This window comes from Oncorhynchus mykiss, chromosome 15 (assembly GCF_013265735.2).
Source record: "Oncorhynchus mykiss isolate Arlee chromosome 15, USDA_OmykA_1.1, whole genome shotgun sequence".
Taxonomy (NCBI): domain Eukaryota; kingdom Metazoa; phylum Chordata; class Actinopteri; order Salmoniformes; family Salmonidae; genus Oncorhynchus; species Oncorhynchus mykiss.
Window position 1 is genome coordinate 61803613 of NC_048579.1, and position 19517 is coordinate 61823129.

Sequence of the window (19517 nt, forward strand, 5' to 3'; positions counted from 1 at the left end):
AGCATGTAGTCCTTGGCTCAGACAGTGTGGTAGTGTGGGCTCAATAGCATCTCATTTGTGTGCAAGATCTTGAGAATCAGCTGTACATGTGATGGAAGAGTGCACTGTGCATGCAGAGGTTTGCAATTCCATTGAATTGGGGACAGTTTAACCAAAATATGCCACAATACCTTTAATTGCCTTATGTGTATCCCACAAAAAAAGGTTCACTTTTATGAGTAAACTTTTTTGATGAATTTAAGCTAAATTCCCAGGCTTAACTTTTCATGGAAAATTTCCGGAAATTTGTTTCCGACCCTTTGCAACCCTAGTTGTGAGCAGACAATAACCCAGAAAACAGAACACACAACCTAATTGCCTTGCGATAGCATGCGATTGTGTTACTTGTGACCAACCTGCACAGAGAGAGCACAGTGCCCTTAAAATAAATAAATAGAAGCTTAAGTATTAAAACCTTTAATAATAGGTATAACAAAGAATATCACAACCCTCCAAATATAACACCAGAAAATACACTTTTCTAGATTCCTTGAAAGTCTAGAAATACGCTTATCAAATAACACATTATCATTATTACTGTTAGAGTAAATACTTATATTACAATTGCACATGCATTTCACCCTCTATCCATGACTACCGCTCCTATTACATAAACATGTGTACATGCAAACAGCTCTACATGTCTAATACATCTGTAAAGGAATAATATTTGTAATGAGAAAAACAGAACATCACATGAAACTATAAAGTAGCTTCTTAATTGGTCCGGTAACCTTGGCAACCAAATGAGCTACTTGATGAGGTTCTGAGACATGATGTATAGAGAAAGACTAGAGTCTACACCCCACCTCACCTACCAAAGCCCCTCCCCCATCAGTGAATGACACCATTGCCGCACGTTTTTGGAAAACCTACAATGGACAATTCCTTTGTTTCTGTGTTAATGATAAATTCTTAGTTGTTCCAATTCAATTCCGTGCATGAAGCCATTGCAGAGCGATTGTTAAAAACCTACAATGAAAAATGCAGTTGTTTCCATGTTAACAATAATTAGAACACCCATTAATCTCTCTGGACTGGTATTGATTTTTCCCCATAACTTGTTGCTTCGCTAGCGAATTGCACTCCCAACTAAGAGGGTTACTCAAAAGTGAGAGGTCAGGCCAGGAGGAAAGTATTGGGACATTTTTCCACGCGCATGGCAGCGTTCAACAATTTGAAGGACCGCCTCCTAGTCTCTCCATGGCATAGCCTCGGGACATGCCAACATGTGCCAACATTTTTATGTTAAGGCTGTCATGATAGATCGCTGGTACAGCCACATGTCCAGCCACGGCGGCCACATGACCAGCCATGGCGGCCGCATGTCCAGCCATGGCAGTCGCATGTCCAGTCATGGCAGTCGCATTAGTAGGATTCTCCTTCATATGATAGCTTGGTTGTGAACTGCGTTTGGAATTATTCGGGCAACGAGGACGTGAATAAGGCTTCTGCCCTGAATGAACTAGCAAATGTTTCTTTAAGCAAGTTTTCCGGATAAAACTCCTTCCACATTCATTACAAGTGAAGGGACGCTCTCCAGTATGCCCACGCATATGGACCACTAAATGGCTCGACTTTGTAAAACGTTTGTCACACTCTTTGCATTGGTAAGGTTTCTCCCCAGTGTGAAAGCGCTGGTGTACCTGCAGATTCCCTGCTGACTGAAAGGTCTTCCCACACACAGAGCACATGTAGGGTCTCTCCCCTGTGTGGATCCTTATGTGCACATTGAGATTACCTTTCTGAGTGAAACATTTCCCACAGTAGGAGCAGGGGAAGGGACGATAATTTAAATGAGTACGAACATGATCCTTAAGGCGTCGGTTTGTTACAAAAGACTTTCCACATTGGTGACAGTGGTGAGTTTTCGGAAGCTGCAATCCTTTCTTCTTCTTTGGAAGGTGCGACGATGGCCTCAGATCCGACCTCTTGTGGGCTTCCACGTGGTGCACGAGGCTGGGCAAGTTGCTGAAGGTCATTCCACATGTGTGACAGTCAAGATTTTGGGCGATTCCGTGAATTTTTTCGTGAGCATGCAGTTGATCCATTTCGGAAAAGGCCATTGCGCAATGACGGCACTGGAATGGTTGTTGCTGTGGCGTCTTAAAACTCTTCCCGCTCTGTGGACAGATGTACATGACTTCGTTGTGTGGACACTGGTGTCTCAATTTCTCACGCAGAGAACCAAACTCTCTCCAGCACTTGGAACAGCTAAAGGCAGTGCCCACACATTGCATCCTCTTATGGTTTGACAGACTTGTAAAGAATTTGAATCTATTCCCGCAGTTGGAGCACTTGTATGGATTATCCCCACAGTGAATTTGCTGGTGTTGGACAAGTTGAGACTGATAATTAAAGCACTTCCCACACTGAGGACACTGGTGGACAACCATGTGTGATGAACTGGAAGTAGATGGGGCACACTCATTTGAAGCTGAAGACAGGGGAGTCAACACCTGAAACGACACCCCTGCAACGGTGTCTGCGGAAAAATGAATACAAATATTAAATTCATGAGGAAGTTTCCCCTACCATTGCCCCACAATGGTCAACTGAGGCTTTCCAAAGGGTAAATGTACTTGACTAAAAGTTTGTGAGGTCTCACCTGTATCACCACCTTGCACGACACTGGTAGGAGAAAGACCAGAACCAGCCCTGTGAAAGGCACAAAACAGAAATGCAAATGGTTGACTATTACTGGGTCAAGTGGTAAGTTTGTTTGATAGACTGTCCAAATGCAAATGGTTATTTACCAACTGTACCATTTGAAACAACAAAAATACATTTATTCTCATACCTTTTCTGTGTTGGGTCGTCCTCTACATCAATGTCATCTTCATTCCCTTCATCACAGGTTTCATCGCAGCCTATAATATCTCTTGTGCTCCCCATTTCAACTAAATGTGATGCCAACTCCATCCTTTGGCAGTCTCTGCTTTGTGTCCCAGTCCTCATCCCCACACCAGTGTCCAGATTGGTACGGTTTAACTGGTCAGGGAAGGCATCAGATTCAATATCTGATTCCTGAGGAATGTCAGAGGAGGAAACTGCACAGACAAAAACATTAAAAACACACTGAATAATATCTAGGTGACTGTTCTGAAAACCTAGAGGAAAAACTTCTCAAATCCATAATTTACATTTTAATCCATCACTTTACATTTTAATCCATCACTTTATTTGGTCTAATCATTCCAACTTTAAATCCCTTCCAAATGAACAAGGAAGGTAAGGAACATGGTGAGAGGAACTTCCTGCACATAAATCAAATTATGATCCTCAGATGCTGTTGTTCCATCAATAAACCTTCTGACCATGTGGTGCTAAAATTATATATACAAAAATTGATACTTTTCTATGAACTTACTGTTTGTGTACAATGTTCTGCATTGTTTGTAATTCTGGAGCAGAAACTGGAGATCTTCTGAGTGAGAGAAAGACTGCAGGCATTCATCTAGGCCAGAGGAGCCAGCACTCAGCAACAATGCAGTCTAGGGAAAAGAGGGACACAAGTAAAATGCCAAAATAGATTCCAGGCCTACTACAGTTATTAATTTGAATGCTGTTGTCTCAAGACTGTCTTACGAAAGTGATTTCTGCACCTGCTTAAAGTCTGGTAGTGTAAGCAGCTCTTCCAGCCGAGTGAGAAAGTCACAGACCAGTTCCTGAAGCACTTGGTCAAAATCAGGTCTGAATTCTTCAGGAAACACCACCTGAGAAGATGGAGAGTCAGTGAGATAAGGGAAAATAATTAATAACCAATGAATTATTGTTTTATATTTATAGACCCTTAATGATCCTAGCCTGGGTGCCAAGCCTGTTTCTGCTGTCTTGGCACCCAGGCTAGCACAATCCAGTACCCACAGAACAGGAATCAGTGTTGTGGCATAGACTGGCATCCCAATTCTGATATTTGCTTACACCTTTGACCAATCACACCAGATTTTTTCACATCAGATCTGATTGGTCAAAATACCAATGCCTGAAAGAAATTCTGAATTGGGTTGTCTGAGTATACGCAGTTTAGACAAATTAATGTTAGAGAATGACTAGTTATGATTTATAATAGCGTAGGCCTATTCATTATTCAAATGCTATCTTGACTAATAATCTTACTGAATCTCAACTCAACTATATTTTCCACGAACATCATAACTAACTTGAGTCAGGCCAGAGAAAATGTTCAAGTAAAGGCCCGCACAGACTGCATGATTTTAGCCGTCTTATGCCACGATTTTGCCATCCCAGACAAAATGTCAACGTGGTGATCAAATTCTTAGGTCGTAAACGATTGTCGGACATCTTGGCTTGTTCAGTGTGACAGGGTCTACTGATTAAAGGAAAACTCCACTCTTTTGATATTTGTTTCATTAGTCCATTGTTGATATAGTCCCAAAAGGTTTTGTATATCAGCAATCGAGTTAAGATGTATAACTTTCAAAATACAGCTGTGTTTTGGTATTTGTGTATTTCGAAAAAGTTATATATCATGAAAACTTGATTGCTGACATGTGCCCTCCAAACGCACCACTAAGCTAAGGACCCTGGGATTAAACACCTTCCTCTGCAACTGGAGGAATGGTGGAAAATAAGTATTTGGTCACCTACAAACAAGCAAGATTTCTGGCTCTCACAGACCTGTAACTTCTTATTTAAGAGGCTCCTCTGTCCTCCACTCGTTACCTGTATTAATGGCACCTGTTTGAACTTGTTATCAGTATAAAAGACACCTGTCCACAACCTCAAACAGTCACACTCCAGACTCCACTATGGCCAAGACCAAAGAGCTGTCAAAGGACACCAGAAACAAAATTGTAGACCTGCACCAGGCTGGGAAGACTGAATCTGCTATAGGTAAGCAGCTTGGTTTGAAGAAATCAACTGTGGGAGCAATTATTAGGAAATGGAAGACATACAAGACCACTGATAATCTCCCTCAATCTGGGGCTCCACGCAAGATCTCACCCCGTGGGGTCAAAATGATCACAAGAACGGTGAGCAAAAATCCCAGAACCACACGGGGGGGATCTAGTGAATGACCTGCAGAGAGCTGGGACCAAAGTAACACACTACGCCGCCAGGGACTCAAATCCTGCAGTGCCAGACGTGTCCCCCTGCTTAAGCCAGTACATGTCCAGGCCCGTCTGAAGTTTGCTAGAGAGCATTTGGATGATCCAGAAGAAGATTGGGAGAATGTCATATGGTCAGATGAAACCAAAATATAACTTTTTGGTAAAAACTCGACTCGTCGTGTTTGGAGGACAAAGAATGCTGAGTTGCATCCAAAGAACACCATACCTACTGTGAAGCATGGGGTGGAAACATCATGCTTCGGGGCTGTTTTTCTGCAAAGGGACCAGGATGACTGATCCGTGTAAAGGAAAGAATGAATGGGGCCATGTATCGTGAGATTTTGAGTGGAAACCTCCTTCCATCAGCAAGGGCATTGAAGATGAAACGTGGCTGAGTCTTTCAGCATGACAATGATCCCAAACACACCGCTCGGGCAACAAAGGAGTGGCTTCGTAAAAAGCATTTCAAGGTCCTGGAGTGGCCTAACCAGTCTCCAGATCTCAACCCCATAGAAAATATTTGGAGGGAGTTGAAAGTCTGTGTTGCCCAGCAACAGCCCCAAAACATCACTGCTCTAGAGGGGATCTGCATGGAGGAATGGGCCAAAATGCCAGCAACAGTGTGTGAAAACCTTGTGAAGACTTACAGAAAACGTTTGAGGGTATATAACAAAGTATTGAGATAAACTTTTGTTATTGACCAAATACTTATTTTCCACCATAATTTGCAAATAAATTCATTAAAAATCCTACAACGTGATTTTCTGGATTTTTTTTCTCATTTTGTCTGTCATAGTTGAAGTGTACCTATGATAAATTACAGGCCTCTCTCATCTTTTTAAGTGGGAGAACTTGCACAATTGGTGGCTGACTAAATACTTTTTTGCCCCACTGTAGGTGAAAGTTGAGATATTTGAAATGGTATTTATTTATTTATTTACCTTTATTTAACCAGGTAGGCAAGTTGAGAACAAGTTCTCATTTACAATTGCGACCTGGCCAAGATAAAGCAAAGCAGTTCGACAGATACAACAACACAGAGTTACACATAGAGTAAAACAAACATACAGTCAATAATAAAGTATAAACAAGTCTATATACAATGTGAGCAAATGAGGTGAGAAGGGAGGTAAAGGCAAAAAAGGCCTTGGTGGCAAGGTAAATACAATATAGCAAGTAAAACACTGGAATGGTAGTTTTGCAATGGAAGAATGTGCAAAGTAGAAATAAAAATAATGGGGTGCAAAGGAGCAAAATAAATAAATAAATTAAATACAGTTGGGAAAGAGGTAGTTGATAGGGCTAAATTATAGGTGGGCTATGTACAGGTGCAGTAATCTGTGAGCTGCTCTGACAGTTGGTGCTTAAAGCTAGTGAGGGAGATAAGTGTTTCCAGTTTCAGAGATTTTTGTAGTTCGTTCCAGTCATTGGCAGCAGAGAACTGGAAAGAGAGGCGGCCAAAGAAATAATTGGTTTTGGGGGTGACTAGAGAGATAAACCTGCTGGAGCGTGTGCTACAGGTGGGAGATGCTATGGTGACCAGCGAGCTGAGATAAGGGGGGACTTTACCTAGCAGGGTCTTGTAGATGACATGGAGCCAGTGGGTTTGGCGACGAGTATGAAGCGAGGGCCAGCCAACGAGAGCGTACAGGTCGCAATGGTGGGTAGTATATGGGGCTTTGGTGACAAAACGGATTGCACTGTGATAGACTGCATCCAATTTGTTGAGTAGGGTATTGGAGGCTATTTTGTAAATTACATCGCCAAAGTCGAGGATTGGTAGGATGGTCAGTTTTACAAGGGTATGTTTGGCAGCATGAGTGAAGGATGCTTTGTTGCGAAATAGGAAGCCAATTCTAGATTTAACTTTGGATTGGAGATGTTTGATATGGGTCTGGAAGGAGAGTTTACAGTCTAACCAGACACCTAAGTATTTGTAGTTGTCCACGTATTCTAAGTCAGAGCCGTCCAGAGTAGTGATGTTGGACAGGCGGGTAGGTGCAGGTAGCGATCGGTTGAAGAGCATGCATTTAGTTTTACTTGTATTTAAGAGCAATTGGAGGCCACGGAAGGAGAGTTGTATGGCATTGAAGCTTGCCTGGAGGGTTGTTAACACAGTGTCCAAAGAAGGGCCGGAAGTATACAGAATGGTGTCGTCTGCGTAGAGGTGGATCAGAGACTCACCAGCAGCAAGAGCGACCTCATTGATGTATACAGAGAAGAGAGTCGGTCCAAGAATTGAACCCTGTGGCACCCCCATAGAGACTGCCAGAGGTCCGGACAACAGACCCTCCGATTTGACACACTGAACTCTATCAAAGAAGTAGTTGGTGAACCAGGCGAGGCAATCATTTGAGAAACCAAGGCTGTTGAGTCTGCCGATGAGGATGTGGTGATTGACAGAGTCGAAAGCCTTGGCCAGATCAATGAATACGGCTGCACAGTAATGTTTCTTATCAATGGCGGTTAAGATATCGTTTAGGACCTTGAGCGTGGCTGAGGTGCACCCATGACCAGCTCTGAAAACCAGATTGCATAGCAGAGAAGGTATGGTGAGATTCAAAACGTATTTGAACCCCACTGTATATCAATGACTTCTCAGTTATGTTGCAGGGCCGTGTTGGTGATGCCCAGAGACCAAAACCTCGCAAATACCCTTTGGTAATTCCTTACATTGCCCTTTGTCAAGGGCTACTCTATTGTTTACAGAAGTAGGCAAAGAACTTATATCCTCCTCCCAAAGTGTATGTTCCAGTTGTTCTCCAACTGGCCCACTCTTACGCCTTGGGCACTCATCTGGGCGAGGAAAAGACAAGGGAACAAATCCTACAGAAGTTGTACTGGCCCGGAATCTACATGTCTGTCACACGGTACTGTCAGAGGTGTCCCACCTTTGTCTCCACAGAGCTTCCTCAGGAAATACCCAGAGATGTCGTAAACATGGGCCTAGACCTTACTCCAACAACTCCAAGAAGTAAAACACTTTATTGATCAGTACATGAATATCTTCCCTCACGGATATTTTCCGTGGACAGATGTGCTAGAGTACGATATCCTTAAGCTACCTGGGAAGACTGTACATGTGAAGCCGTATAGGGTCCTTGAATTTCATCGCAAAGCCATCTGCGCCGAGGTCAAAAATGTGTGTTGGACGCCATAGAGGAGTCAAAAAGTCAGAAGAACAGCCCCATCGCCCTAGTATCCAAGCAACTAGCCCTATCCAGCCACCAAGACTCAGGTGAGAGCCTTCATGGGACTGGCCAGTTACTACCGGCGGTTTATTCCATGGATCTTCAGACCTCCCTCTGTTTAGGACCAGTCCTGAGGTCACCAGACTACTCCCAGTCTTTCGTCGTCCAAACAGACACCTCTGAAACTGGACAGGGAACCGTCTAAAGCTCCTACCTAGGGAACAGAAGTATGCTACCGTATAAAAATGTCTGGCTATAAAATGGGCTGTCTGCTCCCTATCCTACTACCATGGGAAGGCAGTTCACCCTGGAGACAGACCATGCACCCTTGCAGTGGATGGCCAAGGACATAAATGACCGGGCGACCCGCTGGTTCCTCGAGCTACAACCATACAACTTTGTGGTTCGACACAGACCAGGGTCTGCTCATGGGAACACTGATGCCCTCTACCAGCTCCATTTTCTCTTTTCTCTCACCAATTCCTCTCATGGCTCGGAGTTAAAGGGAGGGGTGTGTGGCACCATGAAAGGCATGGGCATAGGTGTGGCTGAAGGACTCAGTGCAGCAACATGGACAGAACCACCCCACCTTAGCACAGGAGACAGGTGCGCTCAATTCAGCCCCATGGACAACGGCACTCAGTTTAGCACTGTGCAAGGCCGCACTACCTTCAGCACAAGGCCAGCTGAAGACAGTGCCACAGCGCTGCTCAACCAACACACCTGTGCAGGATTACTAGTCAGCACACCTGCAAGGCATTCCCTAATCAACTGACTGGCACAAGATTGGAAGGCTGGACCTAACTCAAGTGAGCAGTTAAGAAGACAGTGTGCCTACTCTCCTTCCACTAACTTCTCAGAAGGAGAGTTACGGACTCTGCCAGTGAAGCCACACCGCCGCAAGACACTACAGGTGGCCGCCCACTTTAACCACCCTCTTGCCTGAACAGCTTGTGGACTACAACGCCAGAGACACAAAAAGCTCATGTAAAAGCATCTCAAACTTGAACTCTTGTTGCGTTTACACTTACTGCCACTTGTGTAGTCGGGCACAACCCACTCTTCCCGACAGTACACCATGTATATAGTCAAGATATCGTTACTCATTGCATTTACACCTTATTCATTTATATAATTTCTCTGCATTATTGGAAAGGGACATATTATCAGAACCCTGCATAATGCACATTCACTAACAATGTAGCAGGCATTAGACTACAGAAAATTAACAGGTTAAATCAAGCTTTATTTATACAACTTCAGAAATTAATGCAACAATGTTCTTCACAGGAAAAAAAATATATTTACTACAAAGATAAGAGGATGAATAACAAAAACTGAATGACTAAAACGCACCCGAAGGAAAAGCAAAGCTTAAAAGGTGTGTTAAGATCTTTTAAAAATGTTAATTACAGTTTCGGCCCCTTCAGGTTATTTTACCTTTATTTAACCAGGTAGGCTAGTTGAGAACAAGTTCTCATTTACAACTGCGACCTGGCCAAAATAAAGCAAAGGAGTGCGACAAAAACAGAGTTACAAATGGGATAAACAAACGTACAGCCAAAAACACAATATAAAAATATATGTACAGTGTGTGCAAATGTAGTAAGATTAGGGAGGTAAGGTAATAAATAGGCCAATAGTGGCGAAATAATTACAATTTAGCATTAACACTGGAGTGATAGATGTGCAGATGATGATGTGTAAGTAGAGATACTGGGTTGCAAAAGAGCAAGAAGATAAATATCAATATGGGGATGAGGTAGTTAGATGTGCTATTTACAGATTGGCTGTGTACAGGTACAGTGATCGGTAAGCTGCTCTGACAGCTGATGTTTAAAGTTAGAGAGGGAGATATAAGACTCCAGCTTCAGTGATTTTTGCAATTCGTTCCAGTCATTGGCAGCAGAGAACTGGAAGGAAAGGCAGCCAAAGTAAGTGTTGGCTTTGGGGATGACCAGTGAAATATACCTGCTGGAGAGCATGCTACGGGTGGGTGTTGCTAGAGTGACCAGTGAGCTGAGATAAGGCGGGGCTTTACCTAGCAAAGATGTACAGATGACCTGGAGCCAGTGGGTTTGGCAACAAATATGTAGCGAGGGCCAGCCAACAAGAGCATCCAGGTCGCAGTGGTGGGTAGTATATGGTGATAAAACGGATGGCACTGTGAAAGTCTACATCCAGTTTGCTGAGTAGAGAGTTGGAGGCTATTTTGTAAATGACATCGCCGAAGTCAAGGATCTGTAGGATAGTCAGTTTTACGAGGGTGTTTGGCAGCATGAGTGAAGGAGGCTTTGTTGCGAAACAGGATTCCGATTCTAGATTTAATTTTGGATTGGATGTGCTTAATGTGAGTCTGGAAGGAGAATTTACAGTCTAACCAGACACCTAGGTATTTGTAGTTGTCCACATACTCTAGGTCAGAACCGTCCAGAGTAGTGATGCTAGTCGGGCGGGCGGGCAGCAATCGGTTGAAGAGCATGCATTTAGTTTTACTAGCATTTAAGAGCAGTTGGAAGCCGCAGAAGGAGTGTTGTATGTCACTGAAGCTCGTTTGGGGGTTTGTTAACTTCTCTAGGGTAGAATTTTGGATGAAAAGCATGCCCAAATTAAACTGCCCTCTACTCGGGCCCAGAATATAGGATATGCATATAATTAGTAGATCTGGATAGAAAACACTAAAGTTTCCAAAACTGTTAAAATAATGTCTGAGAGTATAACAGAACTGATTTGGCAGGCGAAAACCTGAGAAAAATAAATTCGGGAAGTAGTAATTTTTTGTTGATGTTTTAGTTTTCTATTCAAGGCCATTACAGTATCCATTGACTTAGGACTCAAATTGCAGTTCCTATGCCTTCCACTAGATGTCAACAGTCTTTAGAAATTGTTTCAGGCTTGATTTCTGAAAAATGAGGGAGTAAGAGCAGCCTGAATGAGTGGACCCTGCTGTGTCACAGAGCTTTTTCATGCGCGCGACCGAGAGAGTGCCTTTCTTGTTTACCTTTTATATTGACAACGTTATTGTCCGGTTTAAATATTATAGATCATTTAGGCCAGTGGTTCTTAACCTGGGTTCGATCGAACCCCAGGGGTTCGGTGAGTCAGTCTCAGGGGTTCGGCGGAGGTCAAGACACACATTCGATTAATATGATTCGTGATGACACGCTCCGCTTGGCCATCATTGGCTGCAGGTGATCACGCTACCATGCTTGGCCTATCTGTGCTGCAGGGAATTTGGTGGGCTCAGTAGTCGACTTGTGATTTCTTTCTTAATATTTTAATCCCTTCATACTTACTATGTCGAGCAAAAAAAGAAAGTGGTCGGACGAATATGTACAATATGGATTTACATGTATAACCGAACGTGATGGGAGTCAGTGTCCTAACTGCATGATTTGCAATGCCAAGTTGAGCAATTCTAGTCTAGCACCGGCAAAACTAAGAGAACACTTCCTTAAGCTGCATGGAGATGGAAAATACAAGAACACAACGCTCGCTGAATTCAAGGTGAAGAGAGCCAGATTCGATGAAAAGGCTACTCTGCCTGTTCTCGGCTTTGTACCCATCAACAAACCGATCCTCACAGCATCGTACAAAGTTGCTTACCTGATCGCAAAGCAGGGCAAACCACACACCATTGGTGAAACACTCATAAAACCAGCTGCGTTGAAGATGGCGAATATCATGCTGGGAAAAGAGGCTGAAGTTAAGTTATCCCAAATTCCTTTTTCAAATGACACCATCAGCGACAGAATAGAGGACATGAGCAAAGACATCTTGGCTCAAGTAGTTGCAGATCTGATTTCAAGCCCGGCAAAATTCAGCCTTCAACTCGACGAGACCACAGACGTTTCCAATCTAAGCCAGCTTGCTGTATTCGTGCGCTATGTGAAAGACGACGTGATAAAGGAAGAATTTTTATTTTGTAAGCCTCTTACAACAACAACTAAGGCAGCCGATGTGAAGAAACTTGTGGATGACTTCTTCAAAGACAACAATCTTTCGTGGGATATGGTTTCTGCAGTTTGTTCGGACGGAGCTCCAGTCATGCTGGGAAGAAAGTCTGGTTTTGGTGCGCTAGTGAAAGCCGATGCACCACACATCATTGTTACGCATTGTATTCTGCACAGGCATGCGTTGGCAACAAAAACCTTGCCTCCAAAACTGGCAGAAGTATTAAAAATTGTAGTGGAATGCGTGAACTATGTGCGAACTAGTGCTCTGCGGCATCGCATCTTCAGTGAGCTGTGTAAAGAAATGGGCTCTGAATTCGAGGTACTTCTGTACCATTCTAACGTTAGGTGGTTATCCCGGGGATAGGTGCTGAATCGTGTTTTTGCCGTGCGTGTGGAATTAGCCCTGTTTTTGCAAGAGCACCAACATTGTCATGCAGATTGCTTAAAAAATTCTGAGTTCATTCTCATTTTAGCGTACATGGCCGATATCTTCGCAGCTCTCAATCATCTCAATCAAAAGATGCAGGGCGGTGGAGTCAACATCATCGAAGCGGAGGAAAACCTGAAGGCTTTTCAAAAAAAGCTACCGTTATGGAAACGACGAACAGAGAACAATAACTTTGCAAACTTTCCCCTGCTGGACGTAAGATCGAAGATGTATCTGGAATCGGAGACATTTCTGTACCCGCTGAACTGAAGCAAGCAATTGCCACGCACTTAGATGAGCTTGCAAATTCTCTCGACGGATACTTCCCTACAAGAGAGTCATATCCAGCATGGGTGAGACAGCCGTTCACGTTTAGTGTTGAGACAACAGATGTCAATGATGAATACCTCGATGAAATCATTGAAATTCAGCAGAGCCAGGTTCAACAGCAACTCTTCAGAACAACAACGCTTTCAACGTTTTGGTGTCAACAAATGGTAACGTACCCTGTTATTGCTAAGAAAGCTCTGGAGATTTTCATACCGTTTGTTACAACATATCTTTGCGAGCAATCCTTTTCGAGGATGCTGGACATAAAAACGAAGAAAAGGAACAGACTTTGTTGCGAAAATGACATGAGAGTGGCACTTGCCAAGGTGAAGCCGCGCATTTCTGAACTGGTCTCTGAAAGGCAACAGCAGAAGTCACACTGATTTGCAGTAAATATTCATTATTATGTTTTTGTTTTTGTGTGAAAATTATCATCTGTGTGAAAATGTTTTGATGATTTTGTTCTTTGAACACAGTGATGTTGATGCACGGTTCATTTTGTGCACCAGTCAAATATGTACCTATGTTTTGAATTAGATTTTTTTTTTCAATTAAGAAGGGTTCGGTGAATGTGCATATGAAACTGGTGGGGTTCAGTACCTCCAACAAGGTTAAGAACCACTGATTTAGGCTAAAAACAACCTGAGGATTGAATATAAACATCATTTGACATGTTTCTATGAACTTTACGGATACAATTTTGATTTTTTTTTGTCTGCCTGTTGTGACTGTGTTTGAGCCTGTGGATTACTGAATAAAATGTGAAAATATAACAGAGGTTTTCGGATATAAAGAGACTTTATCGAACAAAAGGAACATTTAAAAAAATAAATGAATGTCTTCTGAGTGCAAACACAATTGGCTTTCGAAGACTTTAGAAAGTCAGGGCAGGATGGATATAGGTCTGTAACAGTTTGGGTTTAGAGTGTCTCCCCTTTGAAGAGGGGGGTGTGAGCGGTAGCTTTCCAATCTTTGGGGATTTCAGACGATACGAAAGAGAAGGTGAACAGGCTAGTAATAGGGTTTTCAACAACTGCGGCAGATAATTTTAGACAAAGAGGGTCCAGATTGTCTAGCCCAGCTGATTTGTAGGGATCCAGATTTTGCAGCTCTTTCAGAACATCAGCTGTCTAGATTTGGGTGAAGGAGAAGAGGGGGATGCTTGGGCAAGTTGCTGCAGGGGGTGCAGAGCTGTTGGCCGGGGTAGGGGTAGCCAGGTGGAAAGCATGGCTAGCCGTAGAAAAAGCTTATTGGAATTATCGATTATCGTAGATTTAATCGGTGGTGACAGTGTTTCCTAGCCTCAGTGCAGTGGGCAGCTGGGAGGAGGTGCTCTTATTCTCCATGGACTTTACAGCGTCCCAAAACTTTTTGGAATTAGTGCAACAGGATGCAAATTTCTTTTTGAAAAAGCTAGCCTTAGCTTTCTTAACTGACTGTATATTGGTTCTTGACTTCCATGAAAAGTTGCATATCGCGGGGGCTATTCGATGATAATGCAGAACGCCACAGGATGTTTTTGTGCTGGTCAAGGGCAGTCAAGTCTGGGGTGAACCAAGTGTTATAATCTGTTCTTAGTTCTACATTTTTTTGTACGGGGCATGCTTATTTAAGATGGTGAGGAAAGCACTTTTAAAGGCATTTAAAGACTATTCCAGAGGCATAGTAACTAAAGGCTGCCTCTCCATGACTCCTGGGCCTAGGCTTTGGGATAGTTAAAAGACCAATGCGCCAGAGGACCTGAGAGACCTACTGGGTACATAACTTAAAAGCATGTCTGACATGTATTGGGGTGAACAATCATGGATTGATTTAAAAACCAATAGAAATTAATTCTAAAAACGCACAGGCAGCCAGTACTGAGACCTTAAGACCGGTGTATTGTGTGCTGTCTGTCTGGTCTTGGTCAGTACCCATGGGGCGGCATTCTGTATGTTTTTTGCAGTTAACCAATGACTTTCTTGGGTAGATCAGACAGAAGAGCATTACAGGAGTCAAGCCTGCTTGTAATACAAGCATGGATGAGTCACTGTATCAGCCCAAGAGAACATTGGACACACCGTGGCAATGTTCCTCTGGTGGTAAAAAGATGAGTCGAAATGGAGTTCAGAATCTAAAATAACACCTAGGTTTTTTTATCTGTCTTGTCCGTGAATTGATAGGTGTGGACAGATTCTCTCTGTGCTTTGGCTCCAACAAGTACCACCTCGGTCTTGACTTGATTTAGTTTGGAGGAAGTTGTGAGCCATCCAATTATTTAAATCACTAATTCAGTCTAATAGTTTATCCGTGGATCTAAAATCCTCTGGTGACACTATTGTAAAAGGTTGTGTATCGTCTGCATAGCAGTGAAAATCAATGCTGTGCTTTCTGATAATGCTGCAAAGGGGTAACATATATAAACTGAACAGAACCGAACCCAAAATCGAACTGTGTCAAACGCAACGTGATATGTTCACCAGGGGTGACAAAACTCAAGACTGGAAAAATAGGTACTAAACCATTTTAGAACTGGACAGGAGAGGCCAACCCACCTCTCCAGTCTGTCCAGAAGGACATCATGGTCAACAGTGTTGAATGTAGCACTTAAATCCAAGATTACAACGGACAGAGAGCTGTTTGGCATCTGTGTTGCCTCTAAAATAATTTACAATTTTAACAAAGGCTGTGTCTGTGCTAGTCCTGAAAACCAGATTGGGGAAAAAAGAAGCTGTTTGAAAACAATTTCTCCAGATTTTTGCTTATGAACGGAAGGTTTGAACATAGCCAAAAATTGCTAAAAGCTGAAGAATCTAGATTACTTTTCTTCTGAAGGGGTTTCACCATAGCAGTTTATTGCAGTGGGGAAAGTGCCTGTGAACAGGGAGTGATTAACAATAGCTTTCACTTCTTCAGATATGCAATTAAAAACTGTTTTGAAGGTGGTGGTAGGATAGAGAAGGCAGGTAGAAGGCATAAGTTGTGATATCACTTTCCTGAGCATGTCTGTGTCAACCAGGGAAAATAAATCCATAGTGCCTTTGCGTGGTAGTCTAGGGCACATATCAAAACTTATCATCAGGTCTTGCTTGACTGACAAACATTAGGCTGGGTATCTCTGAAATATGCCGCAAACTCTTCACATTTAGATGTAGAGGAAAGTTCACATAGGTTGGCGAGGGTAGGATTTATCAGGCCATCAATGGTCAGGAAGAGCACTGACGAATTATTCTGATTAATAGTGATCAAGTTACAAAAATGAGCCCGTCTGGCATTTCTAATTGCTTTGTTATACATGCCAAGATGCTCTCTCAGAATATCATAATGGACTTGTAACTTTTACTTTCTCCACTACTACTTTCTGCAATTTCTCTTTAAAATGTAATAGTTTCCTCACTCAAACGTAAATAGCGAGTTGAAACCACTTGTCAAAGAGGAAGAAGTGATCTCTCATATTTGTTGTTGTGAGTGACAGGGAGAGGGGCTTGGTGTGTGTAAACCAGAGGAAGAAGCGAAGTGAGAGGTTTCGTGCGCACTCAAATCTGTCCAAAATTTTCCTTTAAGTACCTCTACTTTCCCTAAGTTATGGCAGTATGAATAAGAACATGACCAGAAATGACACCATTCATAAAAATAAAAAATAAGAATCACACATTGTATAATGAAAGCTTAGTGCAAATAATTGGCCCTGTAGTTATAAATAACCATCACACCTTGAATGTTAAAATTGCAATGCTTTTATTGAGCAATGCCAATAATCATGCTACGGGGCTTATATTTGGCATTAGCTTTTCCATGTTGTGATCTACCTCTTCAATTCGAGAGTTAAGCTTTTTATTACAAGGACCGCTCAGTCACAGAGGTAGGAAAAGCAGTGTCTGTCAATCGACATAGCAACAGCTTGTTGTTGTTATTTTGACGCCAATGCTTGATACGCCCAGCTGACGTAGCCTAAGTCGACTGACGTAGCCTCGCAAGCCAATCGCAGAATGTGACAACAGAACTGAGGCAAACCTTACAACCCAGCCAGGTTGATGTCAAGATTGTAATTTGGTCACGTTGCACAGTGTGACATGTTATAATCGTAAAAGACTGAATCCTTGTAGGTTCAAGACAAGCTTGGCATTAACAGCTACTTACATGGACGAAGTGTTCACGCTCAACCGGGTCTATAATCAAGCTTTGGGTGAGCTTGGCAAAGTTAGCTTCAGGTGATTCCATGCCTGCATCATTGGACTGTAAAACAAAGTTTTTTTTTAAAGATTCATTTTTAGACAACTATCCATACCAACAATCTTAAATCTCTTGTATTTAAATGTTGCTTAATTATGAGGGTGTTAATTATCTCAAAGTGTCCAGCAGAACAAAAGCTCCAATCTTGGCACAATATTTATACTTTGATTCACCAACCTGTGCATGTTGAGAAGACTTTATTCTATAAAGGAGGGTCTGGAGGCTGACAGGGTTTACCTGCAAGAAAAGTGGTCCAGTCTGATACTTTGCATAAAACTATTTTACCTATACACTAAGAAAGTCCCCCTGCTTCCTGGATAAAGTCTCATACTGTTTTTTTAATGTGCTTCAAGATATCATCAAATTCATGAAAACACAGTAATTTGAGATATGTGAAATTCTTCCTGATGCCTTATGGTTTTCGATTACAAAAACACAATTGAAAACATTCATAAAAGGCCTCGGGTAGAAGTAAATGAATCTACAAATAGAATGTAATGTCTTAAATGCCCATGTTATCATGATTTTTTAAAAGCCCATTCAAAAAGAGTATGTGACAGGATGCAGGAAGTAGGTGGAACTATCCCAGCATTTTGAAGTGATTCTGTATGGCATAATATGTGGCATTTCTTACCCTTGCTCTCAGACCCAAAATAAGGAGGGTCCTCTGTCTGTCAGTCATAAGTTCTGTGACAGTTTGTGTTACCACGGTCACAAACTCCTCTAATTTTCCATAGTGCTTGATGGCCCTCTGTTGTGCTACCTGCCACATAAATGCAGACATCAGTCGTAGAGGTGGAACCAAAAGGCGCAGGGAGGAGAGCGGAATGGGGGAATCTATAATGTGAAAAGTACAGTGAAGTGTGTTAGATGTCTAGCTAAATCAATTACATTTTGTAAGAACATTAACATAGCAGAAGTAACTAAATGTGCTAGTTTTGCATATCTTAACTACAGATAGTTAGTTATTCATTGAGTGATAATAAATGTTACGGTTGATATAACATTGCCAGCAGATAGCTAACTTAACCTTATAGTTTAGATTGCACTTACGTATTAGCTATAAGGCTAGCTTGCACAGAATGTGCCCAAGTGGACACAATAACATAATTCAAATCTGAACGTGAGTTAGTCAATAACATAACAGATCGCCGTAGCGGCACTGCTAGATAGATCAAGGGGTTTTGCTAAAAACGGCAAAGTAGGCCTAGCTAGCTACCCAGCTACTTCCTTGAGATCAGGGTCGTGTTCATTATGCACCGGAGGAGAAAAAAACGGACAGGGACAGTCTGAACTTATCCAATAAGAAACGCTCGTTTTCATTTTGCGTTGCAAAACGTTCAGTAAAGTGTACACTAATGAGGACAACCCTGCCTGATCATGGCTAGTTGGCCACCTAGCTAGAAAACCCAACCTAGACAGATGTATAGCAAGCAAAAACAAAATATTGTTTTATATAATATAAGTTACCACGAATACATACCCATTATGGCCCATGTGCCAATCAGTATCTTAGCTACCTTTGCTAGTGAGCGCCGCATGAGACGGTAGAATGTAAACCTAGCTAGCCAACGTTACTGCCGACGAACAAAGAGGATGTGAAACCTTTGCCACCAGTAGGCCTATTACTCCAGCGTCCAAAATTGTCTTCAAAATAAAGGTCCTAATTACGGGCTCACAGCAATAATGTACTACTGTACACTGAGTGTTGCAGTTCACAACACAAACCGGTGCGCCTGGCACATACTACCAAAAATACCCCGTTCAAGGCACGTACATTTTGTGTCTTGCCCATTTACCCTCTGAATGGCACACATACACAATCCATGTCTCAATTATCTCAACTATTAAAAATCCTTATTTAACCTGTCTCCTCCCATTCATTTACACTGACTGAAGTGGATTTAAAGCTGCAATATGTCATATTTTTAGGCGACCAAATATTTACGAAATAAACTTAAGTTAAAAAAAAGTATTACATCAAAAAGTAACAAGAAAATGACATAACAATAACGAGGCTATATTCAGGGGGTACTTGTGCTGAGTCAATGTGGGGTACAGGTTAATCAAGGTAATTTGTAAAGTGACTATGCATAGATAATAAACAGCGAATAGCAGCCGGGTGGCCATTTGATTAATTGTTCAGAATTCTTATGCTTTGAAGGTAGAAGCTGTTAAGGAGCCTTTAAGGTCCTAGACGTGGCGCTCCGGTACCGCTTGTTGTGCAGTAGTAGAGAGAACAGTCTATGACTTGGGTGACTGGAGTCTTTAACCATTCTATGGGCCT

The 19517-nt window shown here is 42.3% G+C and overlaps 1 protein-coding gene across 2 annotated transcripts; it reads right to left on the reverse strand.

The window, feature by feature from the left end:
- Positions 1–440: 440 nt before the first annotated feature.
- LOC110490520 (zinc finger protein ZFMSA12A) lies at positions 441–19046 on the reverse strand. Of its 2 annotated transcripts, none has more exons than XM_021563944.2 (9): positions 18714–19046; positions 17865–18067; positions 17408–17467; positions 17138–17233; positions 3645–3755; positions 3410–3533; positions 2840–3089; positions 2648–2697; positions 441–2524 (listed from the first exon to the last, which is right to left on the reverse strand). In XM_021563944.2, exons 1-9 carry the CDS (start codon positions 18769–18771, stop codon positions 1209–1211), a joined length of 2268 nt encoding a protein of 755 aa, XP_021419619.2. In that variant the 5' UTR covers positions 18772–19046; the 3' UTR covers positions 441–1208. The 2 variants fall into 2 exon arrangements, with proteins under 2 accessions (XP_021419619.2, XP_036800802.1); XM_036944907.1 differs by lacking the exon at positions 18714–19046 and adding an exon at positions 18284–18421.
- Between the last annotated feature and the right edge of the window lie 471 nt (positions 19047–19517).

Excerpts from the sequence above, each read along its gene's own strand:
- LOC110490520 (XM_021563944.2), bottom strand. The coding sequence starts at position 18,771 with ATGCGGCGCTCACTAGCAAAGGTAGCTAAGATACTGATTGGCACATGG. Across the intron at positions 3,090-3,409 it reads CAGAACATTGTACACAAACA|TTTCCTCCTCTGACATTCCT; the intron begins GTAAGTTCATAG and ends TTGTCTGTGCAG. Across the intron at positions 2,525-2,647 it reads CGTGCAAGGTGGTGATACAG|ACACCGTTGCAGGGGTGTCG; the intron begins GTGAGACCTCAC and ends ATTTTTCCGCAG.